At 44.8% G+C, this 26,239-nt stretch overlaps 1 protein-coding gene across 1 annotated transcript in view; it reads left to right on the top strand.

The window, feature by feature from the left end:
- The window catches only part of SERAC1 (serine active site containing 1), a 171,410-nt gene that overhangs the window by 39,870 nt on the left and 105,301 nt on the right, over nucleotides 1-26,239 (top strand). Inside the window, exon 2 of the mRNA XM_077486271.1 lies at nucleotides 22,614-22,711. Coding sequence (XP_077342397.1) covers nucleotides 22,621-22,711 — 91 coding nt within the window. The 5' untranslated portion in view covers nucleotides 22,614-22,620. The remainder of the gene's footprint in view (nucleotides 1-22,613; nucleotides 22,712-26,239) is intronic.

Below are 26,239 nucleotides of genomic sequence, written 5' to 3' on the forward strand. Positions count from 1 at the left end.
CACCACTTTCCACGTCACCTGCCACGTCACCTGCCACAAGATGTGGATTGTCCACTTGCCACGTCACCAGCCACATCACCTGCCACAAGTTGTGGATTGTCCACTCGCCACGTCACTTGCCACATCCCCTGCCACAAGTGGATTGTCCACTTGCCACGTCACTTGCCACGTCCCCTGCCACAAGTGGATTGTCCACTTGCCACGTCACTTGCCACGTCACCTGCCACAAGTTATGGATTGTCCACTTGCCACGTCACATGCCAGTCACCTGCCACAAGTTGTTGATTTTCCACTTGCCACGTCACCTGCCAGGTCACTTGCCGCGTCACCTGCCAGGTCACTTGCCACGTCACCTGCCACAAGTTGTGGATTGTCCACTTTCCACGTCACTTGCCACTTCACCTGCCACGTCACTTGCCACAAGTTGTGGATTGTCCACTTGCCACATCACTTGCCACCTGCCATGTCACTTGCCACAAGTTGTGGATTGTCCACTTGCCACATCACTTGCCACCTGCCATGTCACTTGCCACAAGTTGTGGATTGTCCACTTGCAATTGCAATTGTTTAAAATATTTTTCTAATGGTTTTTCATCATTTGCAATCATTTTTGAGATTTTTAATGTAAAAAAAAAGGTCACCTTTAAAAACGCATATAAACGCAAACGCGGCTAAACGCGGTAGCGGCGTTTTGCCGCGTTTTACCGCGTTTTGCGTCTGAAACGTGGACATTTTTGCTTCTGAACGCATTTTTTTGCTTCTGGAAAAACGAGATTAAACGCAACTGCATAAAAACGGAAAAAAACGAGACTGTGTGCACGGACACATAGGATAACATTGAATGAGTTCAGGGGCAGTTGAAAAAACTGTCCAACTGCATCTGAACGTGCGTTTAACTGCGTCTCGTGTGCATGAGGCCTCACAGCCAGACTGGGCAAATACAACAATGTTATACTGATGTATTTAAAAAGCAGCAATATGGCCTACTACTGTTTTAAGAAAAAGGAAAAAAAAAACACATTTGTAAAGCGCAGAGGCATGCATTACAATTGTATATTATGCAATAGGGCTCATTCACTCTTGTATGATGACCTGTGATTTCCACACAAGATACATGCAGGTCACCAGTATGCCACATAGAAAAAAACAGTTTTCTATGTGCACTGTTCACACCACAGCATGGCTAAACCACTTGCCGACCCACCACAGTAATTATACTGCGATAGGGCAGCATGTGCAGGCACAATTGCGTACATGTACATCATTGTGCCTTCTTCGGGTTAAGATCCCCCCCACCCCAAAGCACCACCCATGTTGAGGGCATGTTGCCTGGTATAGTTTGGGGGCTCTTACTCATCCCCTTCCTTTCCTGACCTGCCGGGCTGCATGCTCGAATATGGGTCTGGTATGGATTTTGGGGGGCCCCACACCATTATTTTTTTTTTATAATTTTGCCGTGTGGTACCCCTCAAAATACATACCAGACCCGAAGGGCCTGGTATGGATTGGGGGGCCCCATGCTGTTTTATTGATGATTTTTTAAAAATTTCTGGCAATTCTTTTGTTTACATTCAGCTGTCAGTGGGAAATCCCGCTGACAGCTGATGACTCATCGGTTGTTAAGGACATGGTGACCGGCTTCTCGGCCCGCTCCTTAATAACCAGCTAATCACATAATCACAGTTTGTTAATTTGTTGCATGCAAAAACGCAAGTTAAAAAAACTCACTGCAAAATGCGCCGGAAAACGGCTACAACCGCAGCCACATAGATGTGAACTTAGGATAAAACAGTAGCTAGGCGCACAGTTAACCCTCTATTTGCAGGAGAAACATTTTTACTTGTGTACCGCACAATTGTCAGTTAAAGTAACGCAGTGCCGTATCGCAAAAAATGGTCTGGTCATGAAGGGGGGTAAATCTTCCAGAGGTCAAGTGGTTAATTTCTTAATTTTCCCCAAAATTGTGACAAAAATCACAACTTAAAAAAACTCGCCAATCCTCTTACTAAATAGATCAGACTGTCTACTTTCCAAAAAGGGGTAATTTAGGGGGAATTTGTACTGTCCTGGCATTTCCGGGCATCAAGAATTTAGATAGGCCGTTAGTACATCAGGATTTATAAATTTTCAAATATATACCCTAGTTTGTAGACGCTATGATATTCACACAAACCAAATAATATACACTTATTGGGATTTTTTTTACCAGACATGTAGCAGAATACGTTTGGCCCTAAACTTATGAAGAAATTAAATTGTATTGGATATGTTTTATAACATAAAGTAGAAAATATTTTTTTTTTCTTTTTTTTTTTTTCAAATGTTTAGTCTTTTTTAGTTTATACAGTAATACCTTGGTTTGAGAGTAACTTGGTTTGAGAGCATTTTGCAAGACAAGCAATCATTTTACATAAATTTTGACTTGATATATAAGCGATGTCTTGATGTACAAGTAGCATCATGTCACAGCTGAGTATAAAAGAGAAGAGAGGCGCCTCTAAGTGTAGCAATGTCTTACATTTAATGAAGTTACAACATTTAGCAACATATTGCTACACTTAGAGGCGCCTCTCTTCCCTTTTATACTCTGTAGCTCCTGCTGGATTTTGCCTCTAACAATCTTGTGGAGGCTGCCATTTGTGGATGGACATTTTATGGTTACACCACCTGGTCACATTGCTATAATCTTTTTATATTGACTATAAACTGAAGGACCTATGAATAAATGGTTGTGGAACGAATCATCAAATTTTCAGGGCTCTCAGCAGAATATTCGCCTGCCGTGCGCACAGTGAATAGCTGCCAGTTGTTAAGGTGTGGGGCTGGGAAGCTAGCCACCGAGTCCTTAACAACAGATGTGTCATAAGCTGTCAGTGAGATTCCCCGCTCACAGCTGAATGAAAAAAAAACATTGCCGGCAATAGAAAAATTTGAAAACCAAAGGCGGGGGGGGGGGGGGGGGGCACTTCCTAGTCCATACCAGGCCCTTTGGGTCTGGAATGGATTTTGAGAGGAAACCGATGCCAAAGTCCTATGCATTAGGGACCCAAACCCAAAGGGCCTGGTATGGATTGGGAGGGGACCCCTACTCCTTTTTTTTCACATTTTTCTACTGCCAGCAAGGGTTTTTTTTCCAGGAAAATCTATTTAAATATCATATTTTTATTTACATATGTCAGTTTTGCTGCAGTTGGTTTTATACATGGTACAGATGCACCACTTTACAGGTAGACTAAGGGGACCCCCGGACACTATATGTAAAGGAATTTTTCATTTTTATTGTTTCACTTTAAGCATCATTAAAATCACTGTTCCTTTAACCACTTCCCACCCGGCAGAATGACGGGTGGGCGATGGTTCTGTTATCCTGACTGGACGTCATTCAGGATAACATGCCGGTGCGCGCCCGCAGGGGCATGCAGTGCGGCGAACGATGGTGCTGTGTGTCATTCTGATCAAGGTAAGGAGCCGCTGACGGAGGCTCCTTACCATGTGATCAATTACAGCTGATCACAGTGTGAACCAGGAAGTGCCAGTAAAGGGCTTTCCTCGATTTGTGCTGACAAGGAGAGCAGATCGGCGGCTCTCCCTGTCAGAGGGGGGGTCTGCGCTGATAATCAGCACATTATCAGTGCAGCCCCCATGAGAGGTGCCCATCAGCTGCCAGTTTGTGCCCCATCAGTAACACCAATCAGTGCCCATAAATGTGCCAATCAGGGCCCCAGTAATGCCTGTCAGTGCCCTTCAGATGTCAATCAGTAATGCCTGTCAGTAGCTCCTCATCAGTCATTCCTATCCAGTGCCATCTATCAGTGCCATCTATTAGTGCCCATCAGTGCCTCCTATCAATGCCCATTAGTGCTGCATATAAGTGTAACCTATCGGTGCCCATCAGTGCTGTATATCAGTGCCGCCTATCAGTGCCCATCAATTTTACATATCAGTGCCTCCTCATCAGTGCCTATTAATGCAGCCTCAGTGCCCGTCAGTGAAGGAGAAAACAATAGAAGGACACTGACACAACCTAGACAGGAAGTTCAATTCCCCATATAACCCCTCCCCTTACCGGGAGCAACTCCGTTTTTTTGCCAGTGTCTTAGGTGTTGGTCACGAGTAAAGATGTGCTGTGCAGAGCTCCACTGGAGAAATCTTGCTGGGGCAAGTCATGCTGATCAGATCCATTTAAAGTGTTTTTTAAGGCCTAATTGAATGGTACCTGGGCCTCATGGTTTTAGCCTGTAACACTTTTCTTTTTAGAGAGCTGGACCCTGGGATCCAGTGCTTTGGTTTTTTCAGCCATATTCCTGGTGGGGTGTGAAACCCCCAATAAAAAGGGGCCCGATCCCTGAAGATTTTTTAACGGAGCAGTGAGTGGTACCCCAGAACCCTGCAGCTGGATAAGGTAAGGGAGATTCCTAAGGAATTTTTCTAATTCTTGTGGGCTTTCTCCTTTAAAGTAAATGTTGTCAAGCCTAAGTCTCCAATGGGGGTTGTCAAGAGCACGTACCTGTTCCATGCTTGCCAGTCTCGCTCTGTGTCATTACAGGCTGCACGCTTTCTCCAGCCCCAGCTCCAGGTAAGATGTGGGAAGTGGGGGTTTTACTTGAATGTCCCCCACCTGGATAGAGGTACTATCTTCTCTCCAGGAGGCAGCGGGAGCATTGGCCAGTTGGCGGTATGCCGCTCTGCTGCCGCCATTTACGGCGGTTCTCCGTCCAGCAGCTCTCCTCCACCCCAGCGCCCCCTCCACGTGTGATCTGGTTGGATCGGAGCCCGCATGCATGGGAAAACAGACTGTTTGAAAAAAATGGGGGGGACGCGGTGGGAGGATGGAGGAAGGGGTGGGGCTTAACATGGCATCGACTTGATTCAGCGTCCACAACGCGGGCTGTGTAAAGCTATGAAGTGCACTTTTCTCAGGTGCATACAGCTGAAGAAGGGACACAGAGCAGACAGGAGGCATGCGAGTGTTGGTGACACAGGCATTCCCAAGGCACATTTACTTTGCATCAGGCTGAGCATTAATAGCAGCGGCAGTTGCTGGACTATTTTCCAGCAGTGGATGCATCTTTTTTGGCAGTACCTCTGCGTTTGTGCTCAGCACTATGACCAGAGGGGCAAGGGCACAAAGGAGTCGCCCTCAAGCCCTAAGGATCCTCCCTCTACAACACCATCCCCCCCTGAAAGGCCTAGGGAGGCTAGTCAGAGTGAGCCATCGGTGTCATCAAGGGCTGAAATTGCTTCGGACATTTCAGCCCCTGTCTATATAACTGAGGAGGTTTTCTCCTCAGCTATGATTGGATGGAGGAAAGGTTAGCGGCTTTAATCGCATTTTCACAGAGTGGAAGAAAGCGCATTAGGTCCCCTTCTACCACCCAGGATCCTCAAACAGAGGGAAGGGGGAGAGGGAAGATGAATCCTCCTCAGGGGACCGTGAAGATGCTGATGACTCCTCTTCTGAGGAAAGCATGAGTGTGGAAGAACCTTCTTCAGCTTCACAAGCTGAGAAATTTCTAGTGCATTCTCTTACTGAAATGGTCCGCTCCACATTAAGGCTGGGTTCACACTGAAGCGATGCGGGAACGCCGCGAATCCGCGGCGGGTTCCCGCATCGCATGCCTCCCGCCGGCAGTTCACACTGCCCTATGCGAACTGCTGGGAGTGTCAGTGAAACGTTAATGACACCCCCAGATCAGTTCGCATATCGCAGTGTGATCTGCAAACTCGGACAGGAATCGGATCGCATGGTGTGAACACCCATGCGATCCGATTCTGCTGCGGACCAAAAAAAGGGTCCTGTGCGAGTTTGGGGCGGGTGCGATGCGAATTCAGCCATACTATCTGTATGGCTGAACTCGCATCGCACAGAGATCGGATGTGATTTGCACTGCAGTGCGGTGCGAATCACATCCGGGTCTCCTAGCCACAGCAGTGTGAACCCAGCCTTAAGCTACCCTTAACTGAGTTGGTTGAAGATCCCACTTCTTGTTTGGGTTCACTAAAGCCTCCTCAAGCTTTGCGTGCCTTTCCTGTCCATTCATTGCTGGAAAAGCTTATGTATTCTGAGTGGGACCACCCAGATAAGCTTTTTTTCCCCCCTAAAAAGTTTTCAACTCTTTATCCTATGGAGGAAAAATTTACTAAAATGTGGAGTATACCAGCAATTGATGCTGCTATATCCTCTGTGAATAAAAGTTTGACTTGTCCGGTTGACAATGCGCAAATGCTTAGGGATCCAACTGATAAAAAATTGGAATTCCGGTTAAAAAACATTTTCTCCTTGGCAGGTTCGGTGGCTCAACCTGCATCAACCTGGGGTATGTTGTTATATCTAATGGTGCGCTCTAGTCAACTTTCTATTTCAAAGTCTGCACATGGATTATAAAGTCCGAGGCTACCAATTCTGAGGCTACTATAGAAATATATGTTGAACTTGATACAATACTGTGCAAAATGTGCATTATATGCAATATTATAATGTGCAAATAAGCAATAGTATAAAGTGCAAAAATAGTGTAAACAAATAACAAGGTGCAAAAATGCTGTGCAAATATCAAAAATATATGTGCAAATATTGTGCAAGTATGCAATAATAAGTGTTGGAGACAGAAGTCTCCATCACACTAACCAAATGCCAAACTTCACATCCAATACAAAGTGCAAAGTGATTACATATACTGTATGCTACAACCACACCAATTTCACTCACATAACCCAGCCGACAAGTAGCGCTTTCAAACAATCAGCTGGATAGGAGGCATTTCCCACACAAGCCATCCTGCTTGCTAAGTTCTCAGAAGGCTCCGAACGTAATGTCACTGGCTCCACCCGGCAATTGGGGTATGTCAATCCTTGAGAGACCATTTGAAACAGGTGCTCAAGGTTTTCCCTGAACAGCAGGCCCAGTATTTAGCCAAGCTGCCAGCGGATTTGTGTTTTGCAATCAGAGATTCTATTCTTCAAACCTCTCACCTTACCCTTGGGTTGGTACATATGCGTAGAATCTTATGGTTGAAAAGTTGGTCAGCTGAAGCACCATGCAAAAAGCTCCTGGCTGGTTTTCCTGTCCACTGTGAAAAGCTGTTTGGGGAGGATTTGGACAAGTATATCCAAAAGATATCAAGTGGGAAAAGTATCCTTTTGCCAGTTAGGAAAAAGAGTAAACGGCCCTCATTTAAACAGGCTCTCTCTCCAGTGCCAGGGGCGTCAGCCTCCAGGCAGTCACAATGGGCTCCTCCATTAGGTTCAAGAGGTAAACCTCAGGGTCAACCCAAGGGACAAAAGAAGTCCTGGGGGAGGAAACCTACAAGACAGAATACTAAAGCCTCTTTATGAAGGGGCGCCCCCGCTCGTTTGAGTAGGGGGAAGACTTCTGCAGTTCTCAAAGGTCTGACAGGAGGAATTTCAAGACACATGGGTGGTCTCCACAATAGCTATAGGTTACAAACTAGAGTTCTGAGAATTCCCATCTCCTTGTTTCCTCAGGTCAAAAAAAGAAGTTTCTCTTTCAAGCGTTAGACCGACTTTTGTCGCAAAAGGTGATCATGTTGATTCCCATGGAAAAGCAGGGGTTGGGGTTTTATTTAAACCTTTTTACGGTACCAAACCAAATGGAGATGGCAGACCTATTCTAGATCTCAAAGATCTAAACCGGTTTCTGAATATCTACCCTTTTCTCATGGAACCTATCCGATCAGTAGTCTCCATCCTACAAGGAGAACTTCTGGCATCAATCGACATCAAGGATGCATACCTGCATGTACCGATTTTCCCCGCTCACCAGAAATATCTTTGTTTCCAAGTAGAAAAACTTCAATTTCAGTTTGAGCCTTGCCTTTTGGTCTAGCTACTGCATCTCGGGTATTTACAAAACTTCTGGCCCTTCCTCTGGCCAGATTAAGGACTCAAGGTATAACGATAATAGCATACCTAGACGACCTGCTCTTGATAGACTGGTCAGTAGCCCACTTGGACCGAAGTATGGTCACCACAGTCAACTTCCTGGAATCTACCTGGATCTTCAACCTAGACAAAGCTACTTTAAAGCCAGTAAGAAGATGAGTACTTGGTTATACCAGAAGAGGGTGTTTTTACCCCAGGCAAAGATCAGCGACATAAAGGAGCTGATTCATGTGGTCAGGGCAAAGAAGGGTCCTCTATTCGCCTTTGTATGAGGTTGTTGGGGAAAATGGTGGCTTAATTCGAAGCAGTTCCAATCGAGACTGCTGCAAAACAGTATCCTGTCTGCCTGGAACAAGAAAGTCCAAGCACTAGATTTTCTGATGCGTTTGTCGCCAAAAGTGCGCCAGAGCCTCGGTTGGTGGAGGATATATGAGAAATCCTTCTTACCAGTTACTTGGAAGGTGGTAACAACAGATGACAGCCTTTCGGGTTGGGGAGCAGTCCTGGAAGAAGCGTCTGTCCAAGAGAAATGGTCCAGAACTGAAAGGACCTTGCCCATTAACATTCTAGAGATTCGGGCAGCGCACCTAGCCCTAAAGGCCTGGACATTCAAGTTGTCAGGATGCAATCCGACAATGCCACAGCAGTGGATTATATCAATCACCAAGGGGGCACCAGAAATCAGGCAGCCCAGGGTGAGGTAAACCATATATCCTAACCTGGGCAGAAAAGCATGTGCCGTGCACATCGACAATCTTCATTCCAGGGATAGAGAACTGGTAGGCGGACTACTTAAGTCGCCAGTAATTGTTCCCGGGGGAATGGTTCCTTCACTCCATCTTCCTGGCTACATGCCAAAGATGGGAGATCCCGGATGTAGATCTGTTTGCGTCCAGGTTCAACAACAAAGTCGACAACTTTGTGTCAAGAACAAGGGATCCACTCGCATGCGGAACATATGGGTTGTTGACCCCGCGGGATCAGTTCTCACTAATTTATGAATTTCCTCCTGTTCTGCTGCTACCACAACTTCTTCGCAGGATCAAGCAGGAAAAGAAGTCAGTGGTTCTTGTGGCCCCAGCGTGGCCCAGAAGATCTTGGTATGCAATAATAGTAAAGATGGCGGTAGAGGCCCCATGGACCCTACCATCACATCCAGACCTGCTATCGCAGGGACCAGTATTACATCCTACCTTACAAACGCTAAATTTAATGGTTTGGCTATTGAAACCCACATTCTGAGGAATCATGGGCTTTCAGGCTCAGTGATATCTACTTTGATTAATGCAAGGAAGCCAGCTTCCAGAGTAATTTATTATAGAGTCTGGAAGGCATATGTTTCCTGGTGTGAATTCAGGGGTTGGCATTCTCGAAAATATGTTATAGGTAGAATCCTTTCTGCAAATGGGGTTAGAGATGAAGCTGGCCTTGAGTATCATCAAAGACCAGGTCTCGGACTTATCGATTTTGCTTCAACGTCCACTTGCTTCGCATTCTTTGGTCCAAAGCTTTATACAGGGGGTGACGTACCTTAATCCACTGGTTAGAGCACCCCTGAATCCTCGGGACTTGAATTTGGTTCTGTTGGCATTACAGAAACAGCCTTTTGAACCGATACGACATATTCCCTTGGTCTTTTTGACAAGGAAGCTAGTTTTTCTGGTAGCCATATCTTCTGAAAGAAGGGTATCAGAATTGGCGGCTCTTTCTTGTAAAGAGCCATATTTAATCATTCACAAGGATAGAGTAGTATTACATCCTCATCCTAGCTTTCTGCCAAAGGTGGTTTCAGGTTTTGATCTAAACCAGGATATTGTTCTACCTTCATTTTTTCCAGAACCCTGTTCTACGGAAGAAAAGTCACACATTCTTTGGATGTACTGAGAGCAGTCAAAATGTATTTGAAGGCGACTGATCAGATTCGAAAAACAGATGTTTTGTTTGTGTTGCCTAAAGGTCCTTGGAAAGGACAGACAGTGTCAAAATCTACTATTGCCAAATGGATTCGGCAAGTAATTATTCAAGCTTATGGTTTGAAATGGAAAGTTCCACCTTTTCAATTTAAAGTGCACTGCACCAGGACTGTTAGTGCTTCATGGGCAGTGCATCACCAAGCCTCCATGGCTCAAATCTGCAAGGCCGCAACTTGGTCTTCAGTCCATACATTCACCAGATTCTATCAGGTTGATGTAAGAAGGCATGAGGATATTGCCTTTGGGTGCAGGCAGCAGTATAGGTCCTCAGGTCTGATTGCACCCTACTTTTGTTGGTGTCCCCTCCCATCAGATAGAATTGCTCTGGGACATCCATAATTACTGCGGCTCTGTGTCCCATGATGTACGATAAAGAAATAGGATTTTTATAACAGCTTACTTGTAAAATCCTTTTCTTGGAATACGTCACGGGACACAGAGGTCCCTACCCTCTTTCTAGTTACATGTGTATTGCTTTGCTACAAAACTGAGGTACTCCCAGTAAGGGGAGGGGTTATATTGGGAATTTAACTTCCTGTCTAGGGTGTGCCAGTGTCCATCACCTGAAGGTGCCATATAACCCATACAGTAATTACCGTGGCTCTGTGTCCCATGATGTACTCAAAGAAAAGGTTTTTACAGGTAAGCTGTTATAAAAATCCTATTTTTATAACAGAAACGAAGAACACAGTTTTTTTTTTCAAAAATTTCAGTCTTTTTTGTTTTTTTAAGCAAAAAATAAAAACCACAGAGGTGATCAAATATCACCAAAAGAAAGCTATATTTGTGGAAAGAAAATGATAACAATGTAGTTTGGGTAAGTGTTGCATGACCATTGTCATTCAAAGTGCGACAGCACTTAAAGGTGAAAATTGTCCTGGGCAGGAAGGGGGGAAAGTGCCTAGTATTGAAGTGGTTAAAAACAGTATTTAAAAAAAAATTGTTACATGTCCCTGGGGCAGTACCCTGGCCATCCTTTATCTATTTTTTGGCCAATAACTTGCATATAAGCCTTCAAAATGGGAACTTTTGATTTTTCAAGTTCGGTTTGGTTAGATTTTAATAGGGTTCTTGGTCCGGGTCCGAACTTTTTCCATGTTTAGGAGTTCTGTGCAAACCGGGGGTGTTCCGCCCATCACTAGTCGTTAAAAAAAGAGAAAATTTCATGACGCAGCAGAGAATACACACCACAGCCCGCATTATATGAATGGGCGGATATAAATCGGTACCTAAGACAACAGCAATCATTATTCAACAAGTTTTTATTCCAAGGAAAACATTGTATCTTAATACTTCTCAATATAAACTTGGTTTAACAAAAGGGAAAAAAAATAGAAAAGACACGGGAGAGCTAGATCAAACTCATGTATGCTAATTCACACTCGGCATATTAAAATACGCTTGCCTACATTTGAAATTGCTTTCCTTTTCCCCTTCCCTAAATTACATGAAAAGAAAATTTATACAAAGTGTTGGAAAACCCTCTCATTGTATTCAGCCCCATGATGTGCAGTCATTCGCTTTTTATTTCTGCACCTCGCACAGTAGAATAAATTACCCCAGGAGAAATATCGGCCATAATCAAGAAAAATCTCATTTCAAATGCATTAGGCACTGGAGGATATTGTGACCTATAAATGAAAGCTTTCAAGGTGGGATTTAATCAAATAAAACTTTGTTACCTTGCCTGGATTTTCAGTGGAATTTTGTAATTAGCATATGAAAATAAAACTGTCTTTGATGGTTTAAGTATCCGTATTTATCATTTCTTTATTTTGCCATTTTTCATTGTAGAGCTGTGTAGTGATTACCTGCAACTTCTAGTGTGCAGAACGAAGATTTTGATGCTGTATAGTAACATTTTTAATAGAGACGCATATAGTATGCTGAGAGTAATGATGCTAAACACAGTTTTTTTTTTTTTGTTTTTTTTTTATGTTTTATGACAAGTAAAAAAAAATATACACAAAATTGCAAACAGTAAAAAAAAAATACACAAAATTACATAAATGTTGCCTGATTTATACTAGTATACTTTAGGTAACCCTTGATATATTTTTTTCCAAAGATGTTATTATAGTGTAATAAATATTCAGTGCAGCAAATGAAGACTACAGCCCTAAACGAGAGGTAGGCAACTTGTAAGGTATAGGGGACTTTAACCACTCCAATACCAGGCTTATACACCTACTTCCAACCCAAGCCAATTTTTAGCTTTCAGCGCTGTCGCATTTTGAATGACAAATGCGCGGTCATGCAGCACTGTACCCAAACAAACTTTTTATCATTTTGTTCCCACAAATAGAACTTTCTTTTTGCGGTATTTGATCACTGCTGGGGTTTTTATTATTTGCGCAACAAATAAAAAAAGACCGAAAATTTTGTAAATAAAAAAAAAAGTTTTTCTTTGTTTCTGTTATAAAATGTTGTAAATAAGTATGTTTTCTTCTTCAATGACAGGCACTGGTGAGGCTGCACTGACAGACACTGATAAGGCCGGCACTGATGAGGTGGCACTGATAGGCGGCACTGATGGGCACAGATAGGCGGCACTGATGGGCACTGATAGGTGGCACTGGTATGCAGCACCGATGGGCACTAATAGGCGGCACTGATAGGCGGCACTGATGAGCACTAAAAGGCTGCACTGATGGGTACTAATGGATGACACTGATAGATGGCACAGATGGGCACTGATAGAAGGGCACTGATGGGCACTGATAGGTGGCATTGATGGACACTGATGGGTGGTACTGATGGACACTGATGGGTGGCACTGATCTGGCAGGCATTCATAATGGACATTAGCTGGCACCATTTGTGGGCACTGATTGGCACACTGTGGCATCCCTGGTGGCCATGGGGAACATACCTGGCCATCCACATGTTAGGGGCTTCCCTGGTGGTCCTGGCGGCATCCCTGGTGGTCCAGTGTGGGCATCCACAGGGGGGCTGCACTGATAAACAATCAGTGCAGACCCCCCTGTCAGGAGAGTCGCTGATCGTCTCTCCTCAACTCACATCTGTCAGACGCGAGTGAGGAAGAGCCGTTTATCTGCATGACTCACTTCTGAAAGCTTTCCTGACACTAAGAGAAACATGGTGACAGGGAAGGGACCTACAGCTGATTGACAACCTCAACCCTGTTCCTGTGTGCTGTGTGAAGGGGGATGTGTCCCTTCCCTCCAATCATCTCTCAGAGCTCTCCTCACTGATGTAACTTCAGCTCTCTGCCCCCTGCTTTTCAGAGCAGAGAGATCCTGTGTAAATTCTGGACTTTGAATGGATGTAGGGAAACCAGCTGTAGATAAACAGGTACAATTGATGTAGGAGGATTAGTTTCATCTCTGTGTATCACCTTAAGCCAGTCACTTCACTGGGTATATGTGAGGGTTTACAACCACTTTAACCACTTGTTGATAAGGCCATAGCCGAATGATGGCTATAGTGCAGCCGGATAGTTCTGGGAGGGCATACTATGACATCCTCCCATGAAAGAGCTTATCGCACGCCCCGTGGGGTGCGCATCCAGCAGTGTCCATGACCGCTAGGTCCTCTGGACCCAGCAAGCACGTCATAGATTGGGCTAAAGGGCCAATCTCAGCAGCCCTTAACCACGTGATCGCTCTGTCCAATGATGGACTGATCACTGTGAACAAACCGGCGTCATGTCCGGTTCTCTCCTCTCCTCGCACCGATCATGTGAAGAGAAGAGGGAGAAGCTGCAGCGTGAGTCTGCTTGTTTTTTTTTTCAAGTGCCACATCAGTGCCCAGCAGTGCTTTACAATGCCACATTAGTGCCCAGCAGTGCTTTACAATGCCAAATCAGTGCCCAGCAGCAGGGCTGGACTGGGAATAAAATCCAGCCCTGGAAAAAATTTCATACCAGCCCCATAGCATTATTATACCAGCGCAACAGCATAACGTCTTTATTTTCTTGTTCATAAAAGGAAAAACCATTCATTTAAAGCACATTTGAAGAGTGTATTATATATAGATAAGACAGATATGAAATTACATAAGGCTTTATATATATAAGCAAATTCCAGTTAAAAGTGGTCAATCATCAAGGGGGACCCCAGGAACTTGAGGGGGGCACCTTCCGCAGAAAGAATACACTAAGGTAAGGGGGTGGGTTACTGATATAAGGGGGGAACCCTTTATATCAGTGCCATTATCATATTCACTCCCCCCCTTACATCAGTGACCCCCCTTCAGACTGGCCTGGTGGTGCTGTCACTGACCTCCTCTCAGGTGCACCATGCAGGGCTCAGTCAGCTGGCTCCAGCTTGGTTGGCTCTGGTTTTATCCTATAGTCTCCTCTCCACAGTCCACACAAGTCTGACTTCTATCATGACCCCCATCCTGGCAGCGCTCCCACTCTCGACTCCTCTCCAGACTCCCTCAGAGACTACAGACATTACAGGAGATGGTCAGAGACTGCAGACATAATACCGGAGATGGTCAAAGACTGCAGACATGATACAAGAGCTCAATGCAGCCTCACCAGTGCCCATAAAATTCTGCCTCACTGTGCCCATCAATGCAGCCTCACTGTGCTCATCAAATGCAGCTTTACTCTGCCCATGAATGCAGTCTCACTGTGCCCATGAATGCGGCCTCACTGTGCCCACAATTGCAGCCTCACTGTGCCCATCATTGCAGCCTCACCTTGCCCATCATTGCAGCCTCCATGTGCCCATCATTGCAGCCTCACTGTGCCCATCATTGCAGCCTCACTGTGCCCATTATTGCAGCCTCACATTGCCCATCATTGCAGCCTCTCTGTGCACATCATTGCAGCCTCACTGTGCCCATCATTGCAGCCTCAGTGTGCACATCAATGCAGCCTCACTGTGCCCATCAAATGCAGCTTTACTGTGCCGTGAATGCAGTCTCACTGTGCCCATGAATGCAGCCTCACTGTACCCATCATTTCAACCAATTCTGTGCCCCATGTCCCAGTCTGCAGTCCCTGTCTGTGGGAAGGTGTGCTGTTGATGTTCGGTACGGTACCTTGCATGCCAGCCGGATATCCATGACGGCCAGCAGCAGGCAGGGTCTGTTCTCATTTTGGATGGGGACGGTGCTCCTTCCAGAGGATCTGTTTGCTGTGAGATGAAGTGGTCCGTGGCCACCTGCACCTTCAGCCATCCTCATTTTCCGGCCCCAGTTAGCCTGTCCTCTGGTCCTGGGGAAGTGGAGAGCACTGGGTGGGAGCTGGGGAGAAGGGGGAGCAGAGAGTACTGGTGGGGTTGGAGAGCACATGGGTGGGGGCAAAGAGCAGGGGGGAGTAGAGATCACAGGGGTGGGGAGTGGAGAATGCTGGGGGGGAACTTGAGAGCAATGGTGGGGGCCAAAAAGAACAGGGGTGGAGCATGGAAGGCTGAGAGCACTGGGGAGGCTAAGAGTGTGGGGTGGCGAAGAGCACTGGGGGGGGAGCTTGAGAGTACTGGGGGGCAGAAAAACAGGGATGGAGAGCACTGGGGGGTACAAAGAGCAGGGGGGAGTGGAGAGCAATGGGGGGAGCTTGAGAGCACCAGTGGGGGCTAGAAAGAACAGGGGTGGAAAGCACGGGGGACTGGAGAGCACTATGGGGGCGGAGAGCACTGGTGGGGGTTGGAGAGCACATAGGTGGGGTCAAAATGCAGGGGTGAGTGGAGAACTGTCAGAATCTCGAGGGAGGCCGAGATGCTGAGAGGGCTCCCCTTGCGGCCGAGTGCAGCACAACTCTGAAGATGACACAGGGATGCAGTGCCCACAGTAGCACAGGTTGCCTGGTAGCAGCAGCAGATGACAGGAGCTGAGTAAAACAGGTCTCCGGGGGCAACCGTGCTTGGAAAGTCCAAGAGAGGGATAAACGAAAGTCCAATAGCAGGGTCAAGGCCAAGCCGGGGGTCAAACACATAAAATCAGTCCTGAGGTCGGAGCAACGAGTCCTGAGCTGAAGACCGGAGAATAGGAGTCCAAGCCAAGCCGAGATCGGGTGCAGGGAGCAGACAAGGGACGTCGGGTACAAGCCAGTGGTAAGAGCCAGGAGAACAACAGGAGCAGGTCAAACAAGCCGGGTCAGTACACAGAAGATCAGACAGCAGGAATCACGGTCACAGGTACACAGGAGAAGCTGACGATAATCCAGCGATGCAGCACTGTCAGGTGAACGTTTAAATAGGCAAGGTGCCTAGGTCATGTCGTGTGCGCGCCATAGCGTTCGTACACCTACGACGTGTAACGTTTATGCGTTCGTACCACCATCGTGTACGCGCACTCGATCAGACGTAGTGTCAGGCGTTAGTTTTGGAAACACATTGCGCCTCCGTGTGCGTTGACGCGCATTAACACGAACGTACCTTGCGAGGTTGCGCATAGGGATGCGCCTATTTCCCTGACAAGAATACAGGGGTGGGGAGCGGAGAGTGCTGGGGGGAGCTTGAGAAAGCACTGGAGGGGGAGCCAAAAATAACAGGGATGGAGAGCACAGGGCAGAGAGCACTGGGGGGCTGTAGAGCAATGGGTGGAGCTTGAGAGCACCGGGGGGCAGAAAGAACAGGGGTGGGGAGCACGGGGGGCTGTGAAGAGCACTGTGGGGGGTGGAGAGCACTGGTGTGGGGGCTGGAGAGTGATGGGGAGAGCTGGAGAGCACTGGGGGGAGAAAGAACAGGGGTGGAGAGCACTGGGTTGGTGGCTAGAGAAGGATGGGGAGAGCTGGAGAGCAGGGGGGGCAAAAAGAACAAGGGTGGAGAGCACGGGGGGGGAGAAATAACAAGGGTGGAGAGCACTGGGGGGGGAAAAAGAACAGGGGTGGAGAGCACTGGGGGGGGGGAGAAAGAACAGGGGTGGAGAGCACGGGGGGCTGGAGAGCACTGTGGGGGGTGGAGAGCACTGGCGTGGGGGCTGGTGAGTGATGGGGAGAGCTGGAGAGCACTGGGGGGAGAAAGAACAGGGGTGGAGAGCACTGGGGAGGAGAAAGAACAGGGGTGGAGAGCACGGGGGCTGGAGAGCACTGTGGGGGGGGGGTGGACAGCACTGTGGGTGGTGGAGAGCACTCTGGGGGGTGGAGAGCACTGACATGGGGGCTGGAGAGTGATGGAGAGAGCTGGAGAGCACTGGGGGGAAGAAATAACAGGGGTAGAGAGCACTTGTGGGGAGAAAGAACAGGAGTGGAGAGCACGGGGGGAGAAAGAACGGGGGGAGCACTGGGGGGAGTGGAGAGCACTGGGATGGTAGCTAGAGAAGGATGGGGAGAGCTGGAGAGCAGGGGGGCAGAAAGAACAGGGGTTGAGAAAACTGTGGGGGGCTGGAGAGTGTGGTGGGGAGGAGAGCACTGGGGGGGAGCCAGGGAGCATAAGGAGAACGGGGGGGGCAGTAAAAGAAGTTGGATTGGATAGGAGGAGAAGCAGGGCATATAGAGGAGATGAGCTTTCTATATTCCTCCATGCAGCCGGTGAATGTTTGATTCTCCTCCTCTCCCTTCTGCAATCATTCAGCGGCTGCATGGAGGAATATAGAAAGCTCATCTCCTCTATATGCCGATCCTTCTATCCAGGCACACAGGGCGTGGATTACGGAGCTGGGTCTGTGTTCGGCGGCCACGCTGTAACTCGGTCTTGCCCCCCTCGACCGGCTTTTGTGATAAGCGGAACACTGATTCTCTCTACTATCAAACAACCTGGTCTAGGGGGACAGGCCCATGTTACAGCGCGGCCGCCGAACACAGACCCAGCTCCGCAATACACAGGAACAGGAGAGAGGGGAGCAGTGCAGCCGTGAAGCGGCCCCAGGGCAGGCAGCCTGCCTACCGGGAAATCTCCCAGTATCCCGGTAGGCCAGTGCTCTACAGTGCCACATCTGTGCCCCAGCGGTGCTCTACAGTACCACATCTTTGCCCCATCAGTGCCCATCAGTGCTCTACAGTGCCACATCTGTGCCCCATTAGTTCCCAGCAGTGCTCTACAGTGCCCCATCAGTGCACATATGTGCCAAATCAATGCTCTACAGTGCCCCATCAGTGCACATCTGTGCCCCATCAGTGTCACATCAACGCCCTACAGTGCACATCTGTGCCCCATCTGTGTTCTACAGTGCCACATCAGTGCCCATCAGTGCCACCCTATCAGTGGATCCTCATCAGCGGCCATCAGTGCTGTAAAAATGTGTCAAAAATGCGTCAAAAAATAAGTTTTCATTTTCTTTCCACATTTTCCAAAAACTTGTTGAAAAAAAATGACATGTTGAAAAGACTCATAATGCCTCATAGAATATACCAGGGATATGCAATTAGCGTACCTCCAGCTTTTGCAAAACTACAAGTCCCATCATGCCTGTCTCCACGTATCATGCTTGTGGCTGTCAGAGTCTTGCTATGCCTCATGGGACTTGAAGTTCTGCAACAGCTGGAGGTCCACTAATTGCAAATCCCTGGAATATACATTGGAGTGTTTGCTTTCCAAAATGGGGTTATTTTGTGGGCATTTCCATTGTCCTGGTGCTCCAGGGCCTTCAAAACTGTAGGTTGTCAGGAAATGATATGTGTAATTTATGCTCCTAGAATGTCTAATGGTGCTCCCTGCATGTTGGGACCAGGCTGTGAAAAAGTCTCACACATGTAGTATCGCCATACTCAGGAGTAGCAGAATGTGCTTTGAGGTGTAGTTACATGTATGCATATGCTGTGTGAGAGAAATAACCTGTTAATAGGACAATTTTGCGGGGTAAAAAAAAAATCTTAATTTTGCAAAGAATTGTGGGGAAAAGTTACACCATGAAAAAAAAACTCACTATGCCTCTTACTAAATACCATGGAATGTCTACTTTCCAAAAATGGTGATTTGGGGAGTATTTGTACTGTACTGGCTTGTTAGTGTCTCAAGAAATTAGATAGGCCGTCAGTGCATCAGGTGTAATCAATTTTCCATGATCATTTCCAGCATAGCTATAACTTTCACACAGACCAAATAATACACACTGATTCAGGTTATTTTTACCAAAGATATGTAGCAGTATAACGTTTGGCCAAAATGTATGAAGAAAAATTACTAATTTGCTAAATTTTATAACGGAAACGAAGAAAAATTTAATTTTTTACAAAAAGTTCAGTCTTTTTTATTTATAGCGCAAAAAATTAAAAATCAAGTGGTGATTAAATACACCAAAAGAAAGCTCTATTTGTGTGAAAAAAAGGACAATGATTTCATATGGGTACAGTGTTGCATGACTGAGTAATTGTCATTCAAAATGTGAGAGCACTGGGCTTTTCTACGGCATATTACAATAAATTTTCAACTCCATCTCCTCCAGTTCTTTATGGCAATACAGAACGGCGTGGATCTTGATGCAGACTCTAACAAAGCTAATATGTGTTTAATACCTAAGCCAGCCAGACTGATGTAGCCAATTACCACCCAATATCCCTGATCAATAATGACCTAAAACTCGTGACCAAACTATATGCAAATCGATTCAATAACTTCCTATATCCAATATATTCACATTGACCCGGTTGGGTTTGTACCAGGGAGACAGGCCGCAGATCAGATTAGAGGAACGGTAGATCTGATCTCTGTCTTGAGTTCTAACTGGGATGGTGTGGCTGATAGGCGGGGCATGCTCTTGTCACTGGACCTGCAAAAGGCCCTTGACTCTATATCCTGGACTTTTCTGTTTTATATCCTAAGAAAATGGAACGGTGGACCAAAATTTCTTACTCAAATGAGGGCTTTATATTCAACTCCATCGGCTAACACTATTGGGTATGGCCGTACATTGGACCCTTTGCACATCCGGACAGGAACTCCCCACTCCTCTTCCTAATTGCTATTGAGACATTGTCGATAGCTATTAGATCCAATCCCAATATTCATGGCATTAAAAGCATAAATGAGGCTTATTTGCCGACAACATGCTGCTATTCATATCGGACCCTGTCACGACCTTACCCAATTTATTTGCCTTGCTATCTGACTTTAGAGCCGTCTCTGGATTACCGTCTCTGTATTAAAGGTAAATCAGCTAAAATTGGAAGCCCTCAATATAAACATCCCAGATGGGGTCTTAAATTCTATACAGCAATCCTCCTCCTTTAAATGGTGTACACAGGAGCTAACGTATCTTGAGGTTAAATTGACCTCTGACATTGCTACACTATTTCGGGCAAACTATATTCCTTCATGCAACGCTACAGAATGTGACCTGCAGACCTGGCAAACCCATGATCTTTCCTGGATGGGTAGAATAGAGGCCGCCAAGATGACGGTTCTCCCTCGCATACTATATTATTTTAGATCTCTTCCGATACCAGTTCCTTCTGTTTTCTTCCAGCAGTTACAGTCCCTGATATATGACCCGAATCACAGGGAGGGATAACAGAGTTATATACCCTATTCAATAATCAGGGTAACACACCTTCCTACCAAACGGCTTGGGAATCGGACCTGGGGGAAATAGTGGAAGAGGAGGAGTGGACAAAATGGTCAACCATGGTGCACAAAGGCATACTCAACACCTCATTGGTAGAGACAAACTATAAGGTGCTAGCGTGCAGGTACCTACACGTGTTGTCCCTACAAGGCTAGCAAAACTATAACCCAGTACTTCACCCCTTTTCTTTCGGAGGTGCAGACAGGAAGGAGATATGTGTCATGTCTGGAGGTCTGGTCCGACGTTTTTGGATCAGAATATTCAACCTGATCTACTCAGTGAAAGGACAAAATATACCTAGAGAAGCCGGGGTTGTTTACTGACCTGTCAGAGGAGATCCCCAGACATCTATGACCTCTCATATTTTTCATGCTCCTACCGGCTAAAATAATTATAGCACATGCATGGAAATGGCCTGTAATCAACATTACCTTATTGAAACACAAGGTGTCCTGGATTATGATCAATGAAAAACTGACCAGTATAAGACAAGAAAGGGAAAGCTAGGTTTGAGAAGGTGTGGAATCCCTGGATTGCTTATCTCCAAACTCCATGAATGCTAGGTTACTTGTGATGAGAGGCCAGGGTGCCCACCCCCTCTATTCTACTCTAATCTAATTCTTAATTTCTTCTTTTCCCTTTTTTTTTTCTTTCTCCGTTCCTGCTATCAGGGGACAAGGAAGTCTCTCTAGCCAAAATATAACCTTTCTTACTATGTTTTGTTAATATGTATTTGATAAGGGCCACTGATCATATTGTATATTGCATCCTTGTTTCAACACTCTTTTGATGAATATTTGAGTATAATGTTCTGTATGCTGTTTTGAAAATGTAATAAAAACTATTGGAACAAAATGTGAGAGCACTGAAAGCTGAAAATTGGCCTGGTTATAAGTGCCCAGTGGGCAAGTGGTTAAAGTGTATCTAAACCTAAAAACAAAAATGCTAGTATTGCAGTGTACCACCGTCGATGTGGTGGCTGCATTAGATTTCCTTTATCAAGCTTTTTGCTTTTCTTTTAACCTGGTAATTCTGCTATTAACTCACTTCCTGTCCTAAGGTAACAACTGTACTGAGCAGCATTGTCAACATAGGACAGGTGTGTTAGGAATGCATAACACCTCCTTCATTTCCCCATAACAGGAGGAGGTTATTTGTAGTCCACAGAGATAGCAGAGAACAATGCTTACTGATAACTTCCTGTGCTCACTGCCTTCGAAATTTTATCAGAACACTAGATTTCTGACTGGATGAACATCTTTTTATTTATTTATTGCACTTAATGAGCTGATATAAAAAAGCACTTATAAAGCAAGGTATACATGTCCCAAAAGTCAGCTGGCTCAGCAGGAACCAGCTGACTTTCAATATGCAAAATCCAGTCTGTTCAACAAAAGCTGGCTGGCTTTTGTCAAACGGTCCTTCTGAAAAGCCAGCATTTGATCAGCGCTTGGAGAGGTTCCTACATCTACATAATTTGTGTTGATGTAGGGATCTGTGTTTTTCTTTTCGTTCAACCTGCTGGTTCATTGAAAAAATGCCCAACCTGTATACTTTCATTTATGATATAATAAATACTATATAATTTAATTTATATAATAATTTATAATATTCAAAACACACCCATCCATCTGTATCTCCATGCTTTATTTTGTTGAAGCCCTAGCATTGCTAGCCATGGCCATCTTAAGTAAGGGCAGTTGATTCATATAGCATTTACTTCCTGGAATCAATCTGCCTTTCAGGCATTCAGGCAGGAGGGTGTGCTTAGCTTAGAAAAGGCCCTCCTCCCGATGAAAAAAATAAAGAAACCAGGAAGAAATTGAAGATTTTTTTTTTAAGGTTTAAAACAAGGACATTTTATATAACTTCCTATCTATTAACTAATGCTAGAAACGTAAGTATTAAAAATACCGTAGTTAATCTTGATTGATCATAGTGCCGCTTTCATTACCTTCCTCTAATGCTAAGGAAATAACTTGGCAAGATGGTCTGTTGATATGAAATATAGATAATGCAAAAGATAAAATTAGCAATTATTCATGAATTCACAATTTTTGACTTGCAAATTGAAAGCCTTTTGCATTAAAAGAAATAAATAAATTCAATTAAATGAATATATAATTATATTATATTTTTATTTATTTTTTCTATCCAGTCAAGTTACTGTTTGCTGTATTAGGGGTGTATCTCTTTTCATTTTCTTTTCTTTTCCCATTTAATGTCCCAAACTGTTTAAGGTGGAGCGGACATAGCACAGTCTGAAAATCAGTAAATGTGTCAAAATGCTGTGTCCTTAATGTTTTCATTTTTCATCTGCAGGTGAAAAATGTCAGTTGCTACCTACTGTCTCTTATGCTACAGAAAGGTTAGTACGTCTGGCACAGCTTCAAGACCTGAGCGCAGCTGGAAAGATATCAGTAAGTTCACTGTATATAATTCACTAAAAGTCTACTGTGCATTTTAGATATTATTTAAATAATTCATAGCTTATAGGGCCCAGTCTGCTTTTTTTGTAGCAACCCTGTCTGGAATATTAAAATAGCCACAATGAATACCCTGTAAAAGTAGATACTTACCTTTCCTGCTGCTCACATCACTAAATTATGCTGCGTTCAAGAGCAATTTGTATGCTGAAGATTACTGTAGAAACCAACACTTCTGGGAGTATTGGTCTCCTGGTTTTCCTCTGCACTCAGTGCTTCCTCTCACTGACTCCTATGTCACTAAAGTACAGAGTAGTCAGGAGAATCCCGCAGGAAGAGTCCTTTTCATGCCATTGCAGAAGTAAAGCTAGCTACTGTTTTGACAAATATGCATCATATAAAGCTTATTAAAGCAACTGATCAACTGTATTCCCTCTTGAAACTGGATGAGAAGGAAACTTTAAGTGAACCTTCGCCCAAACTATGCCCACAAAGTACAGTACTATGCAAACGTTTAAGGCAGGTGTGAAGAAATGCTGCAAAGTAAGAATTCTTTCAAAATGATATATTTTAATTGTTTATTTTTACCAATTTACATTACATTACATTTTTTACAAAATGCAAAGTAAACAAACAGAAGAAAAATCTAAATCAAATCAATGTTTGGTGCATTGGACTATAAAACTAAGTCAATGGCAGAAAGGAAAAAGTTTTCAGTAAACTAGCCTTTTATGAGGGGAAACAGACTGGTCGCTTGCTGCCTAAAATTGTACAGTCCCAACAAGTATCACTATCCATTGGTGCTCAGCGCACGCGACAGGGTGCAGTGGTGAACACCCCAGACCAGATCATGTCAGAATTTGTGGAGTTTTACTATAACTTGTACCAGTCTCAGCAACAGTACTGAATCCCTACAAAACTTTTTAAATGGGATAGAACTACCCTGTTTGTCGTAGGCTCACCGGCCCTTCCTGGATGCTCCGATAACTTTGAAAGAGCTTCAGGTGGCTGTCGGCCTGTTCCCAAACTTCCCAAACAAAGCATCGGGGGATGATGGCCTACCGATGGAGGTGTACAAGCAATATGGGGAGGTCATAGTCCCCCATTTACTTAAGGTGTTCAAAGAGGCCAATAAGCACCACTTTCTTCCTGGTTCTATGGCCCAAGCTAATATCATATTATTATTAAAACCATGTGAAGACCCATTAGACCCAGGTTCCTATAGGTCTATATCTCTCTTACAGTCTGACATCAAGTTGTTAGCCAAGGTTTTATCACTAAGGTTAAATACAGTCATCACAACTATTATACATTCGGGTCAGGCTGGCTTTATCCCCCAAAAATCCACAGCCATTAACCTACGAAGATTGTATCTTAACCTTCAATCCAATGCGGACAACTCAGAAGATGGGCTTGCTGTCTCTAGACGCACATAGGGCATTTGACATTATAGAGTGGGGATACCTGTGGCGAACCAAGGAGAAACCGCAAAATAGATGGACTACATTTTTTAGTACTTGACCCCATTACTTAACCGTATAAGAGACAAGATTAAAGTTTGGACTAGATTAAAGACGTCTGTGGTAGGACGAGTCAATCTTATCAAGATGATTCTAATGACACAGCTTCTATATATACTTCATAATACTCCCATGGTTGTTACCCTAATGTTCCGAGTGATTAATTTCATTTTCCGCTCACTCATGTGGCATGCCAAATCTACCAGAATTAAACTGGAACAACTTTAAAGACCAAAGGTGTACTACTTGGCAGCACACCTGCAACATATTGTTAGAGAATTGCCCCAAAATAACAAGAGACTGGAGGCCTCTGATCATATAATACACTATGTGACAGGGAGAAATAATGTTGCTATGGGACTGGAGGCTTTAACGTTAAGTCAAATAAGCTTTTTGGCACATATACACTAATGAAGAAGGTTTGGAACAAGACCAGGCAGTTGCAGGAGGTAATGGTGTATACCAAATATAGCCCTTATCTGAGACAATGAAAGTTATAGTGAGCTGAAATAACTGCAAGATGGCGCTAAATGGCAAAAATACGGTATTTCCTTATTGTCTCACATTTTTTAAAATGGTGAACTTTGCTCCTTTCGCACTCTGCAGGCCAGATTCCATCTCCCAAATTCTATGTATTTTCTCTATATGATGCTCTAACATGCATTTAAGGCAAAATCCAGGTTTGCATTTTGGGTGCAATCTCCAACACCCATCTTTAACTATGTGTCAGAAGTGGAGGTTTACAAAGGTTTCAGCTCTAGGAGTTAGTATATGCTGTTGATCATTTTCTTAATGGATTTGCCCTCGAGAGCTGAGGCTTGCTGGGAGCAGGATGTGGAAGCTATGTCACTAAAGTACAGAGTAGTCAGGAGAATCCCGCAGGAAGAGTCCTTTTCATGCCATTGCAGAAGTAAAGCTAGCTACTGTTTTGACAAATATGCATCATATAAAGCTTATTAAAGCAACTGATCAACTGTATTCCCTCTTGAAACTGGATGAGAAGGAAACTTTAAGTGAACCTTCGCCCAAACTATGCCCACAAAGTACAGTACTATGCAAACGTTTAAGGCAGGTGTGAAGAAATGCTGCAAAGTAAGAATTCTTTCAAAATGATATATTTTAATTGTTTATTTTTACCAATTTACATTACATTACATTTTTTACAAAATGCAAAGTAAACAAACAGAAGAAAAATCTAAATCAAATCAATGTTTGGTGCATTGGACTATAAAACTAAGTCAATGGCAGAAAGGAAAAAGTTTTCAGTAAACTAGCCTTTTATGAGGGGAAACAGACTGGTCGCTTGCTGCCTAAAATTGTACAGTCCCAACAAGTATCACTATCCATTGGTGCTCAGCGCACGCGACAGGGTGCAGTGGTGAACACCCCAGACCAGATCATGTCAGAATTTGTGGAGTTTTACTATAACTTGTACCAGTCTCAGCAACAGTACTGAATCCCTACAAAACTTTTTAAATGGGATAGAACTACCCTGTTTGTCGTAGGCTCACCGGCCCTTCCTGGATGCTCCGATAACTTTGAAAGAGCTTCAGGTGGCTGTCGGCCTGTTCCCAAACTTCCCAAACAAAGCATCGGGGGATGATGGCCTACCGATGGAGGTGTACAAGCAATATGGGGAGGTCATTCTCCCCCATTTACTTAAGGTGTTCAAAGAGGCCAATAAGCACCACTTTCTTCCTGGTTCTATGGCCCAAGCTAATATCATATTATTATTAAAACCATGTGAAGACCCATTAGACCCAGGTTCCTATAGGTCTATATCTCTCTTACAGTCTGACATCAAGTTGTTAGCCAAGGTTTTATCACTAAGGTTAAATACAGTCATCACAACTATTATACATTCGGGTCAGGCTGGCTTTATCCCCCAAAAATCCACAGCCATTAACCTACGAAGATTGTATCTTAACCTTCAATCCAATGCGGACATCTCAGAAGATGGGCTTGCTGTCTCTAGACGCACATAGGGCATTTGACATTATAG

The sequence above is a fragment of the Lithobates pipiens genome, unplaced genomic scaffold (genome assembly GCF_037356315.1).
Source record: "Lithobates pipiens isolate NorthernLeopardFrog02 unplaced genomic scaffold, aLitPip1_a1.2 Scaffold_18, whole genome shotgun sequence".
NCBI classification, from domain to species: Eukaryota; Metazoa; Chordata; class Amphibia; order Anura; family Ranidae; genus Lithobates; species Lithobates pipiens.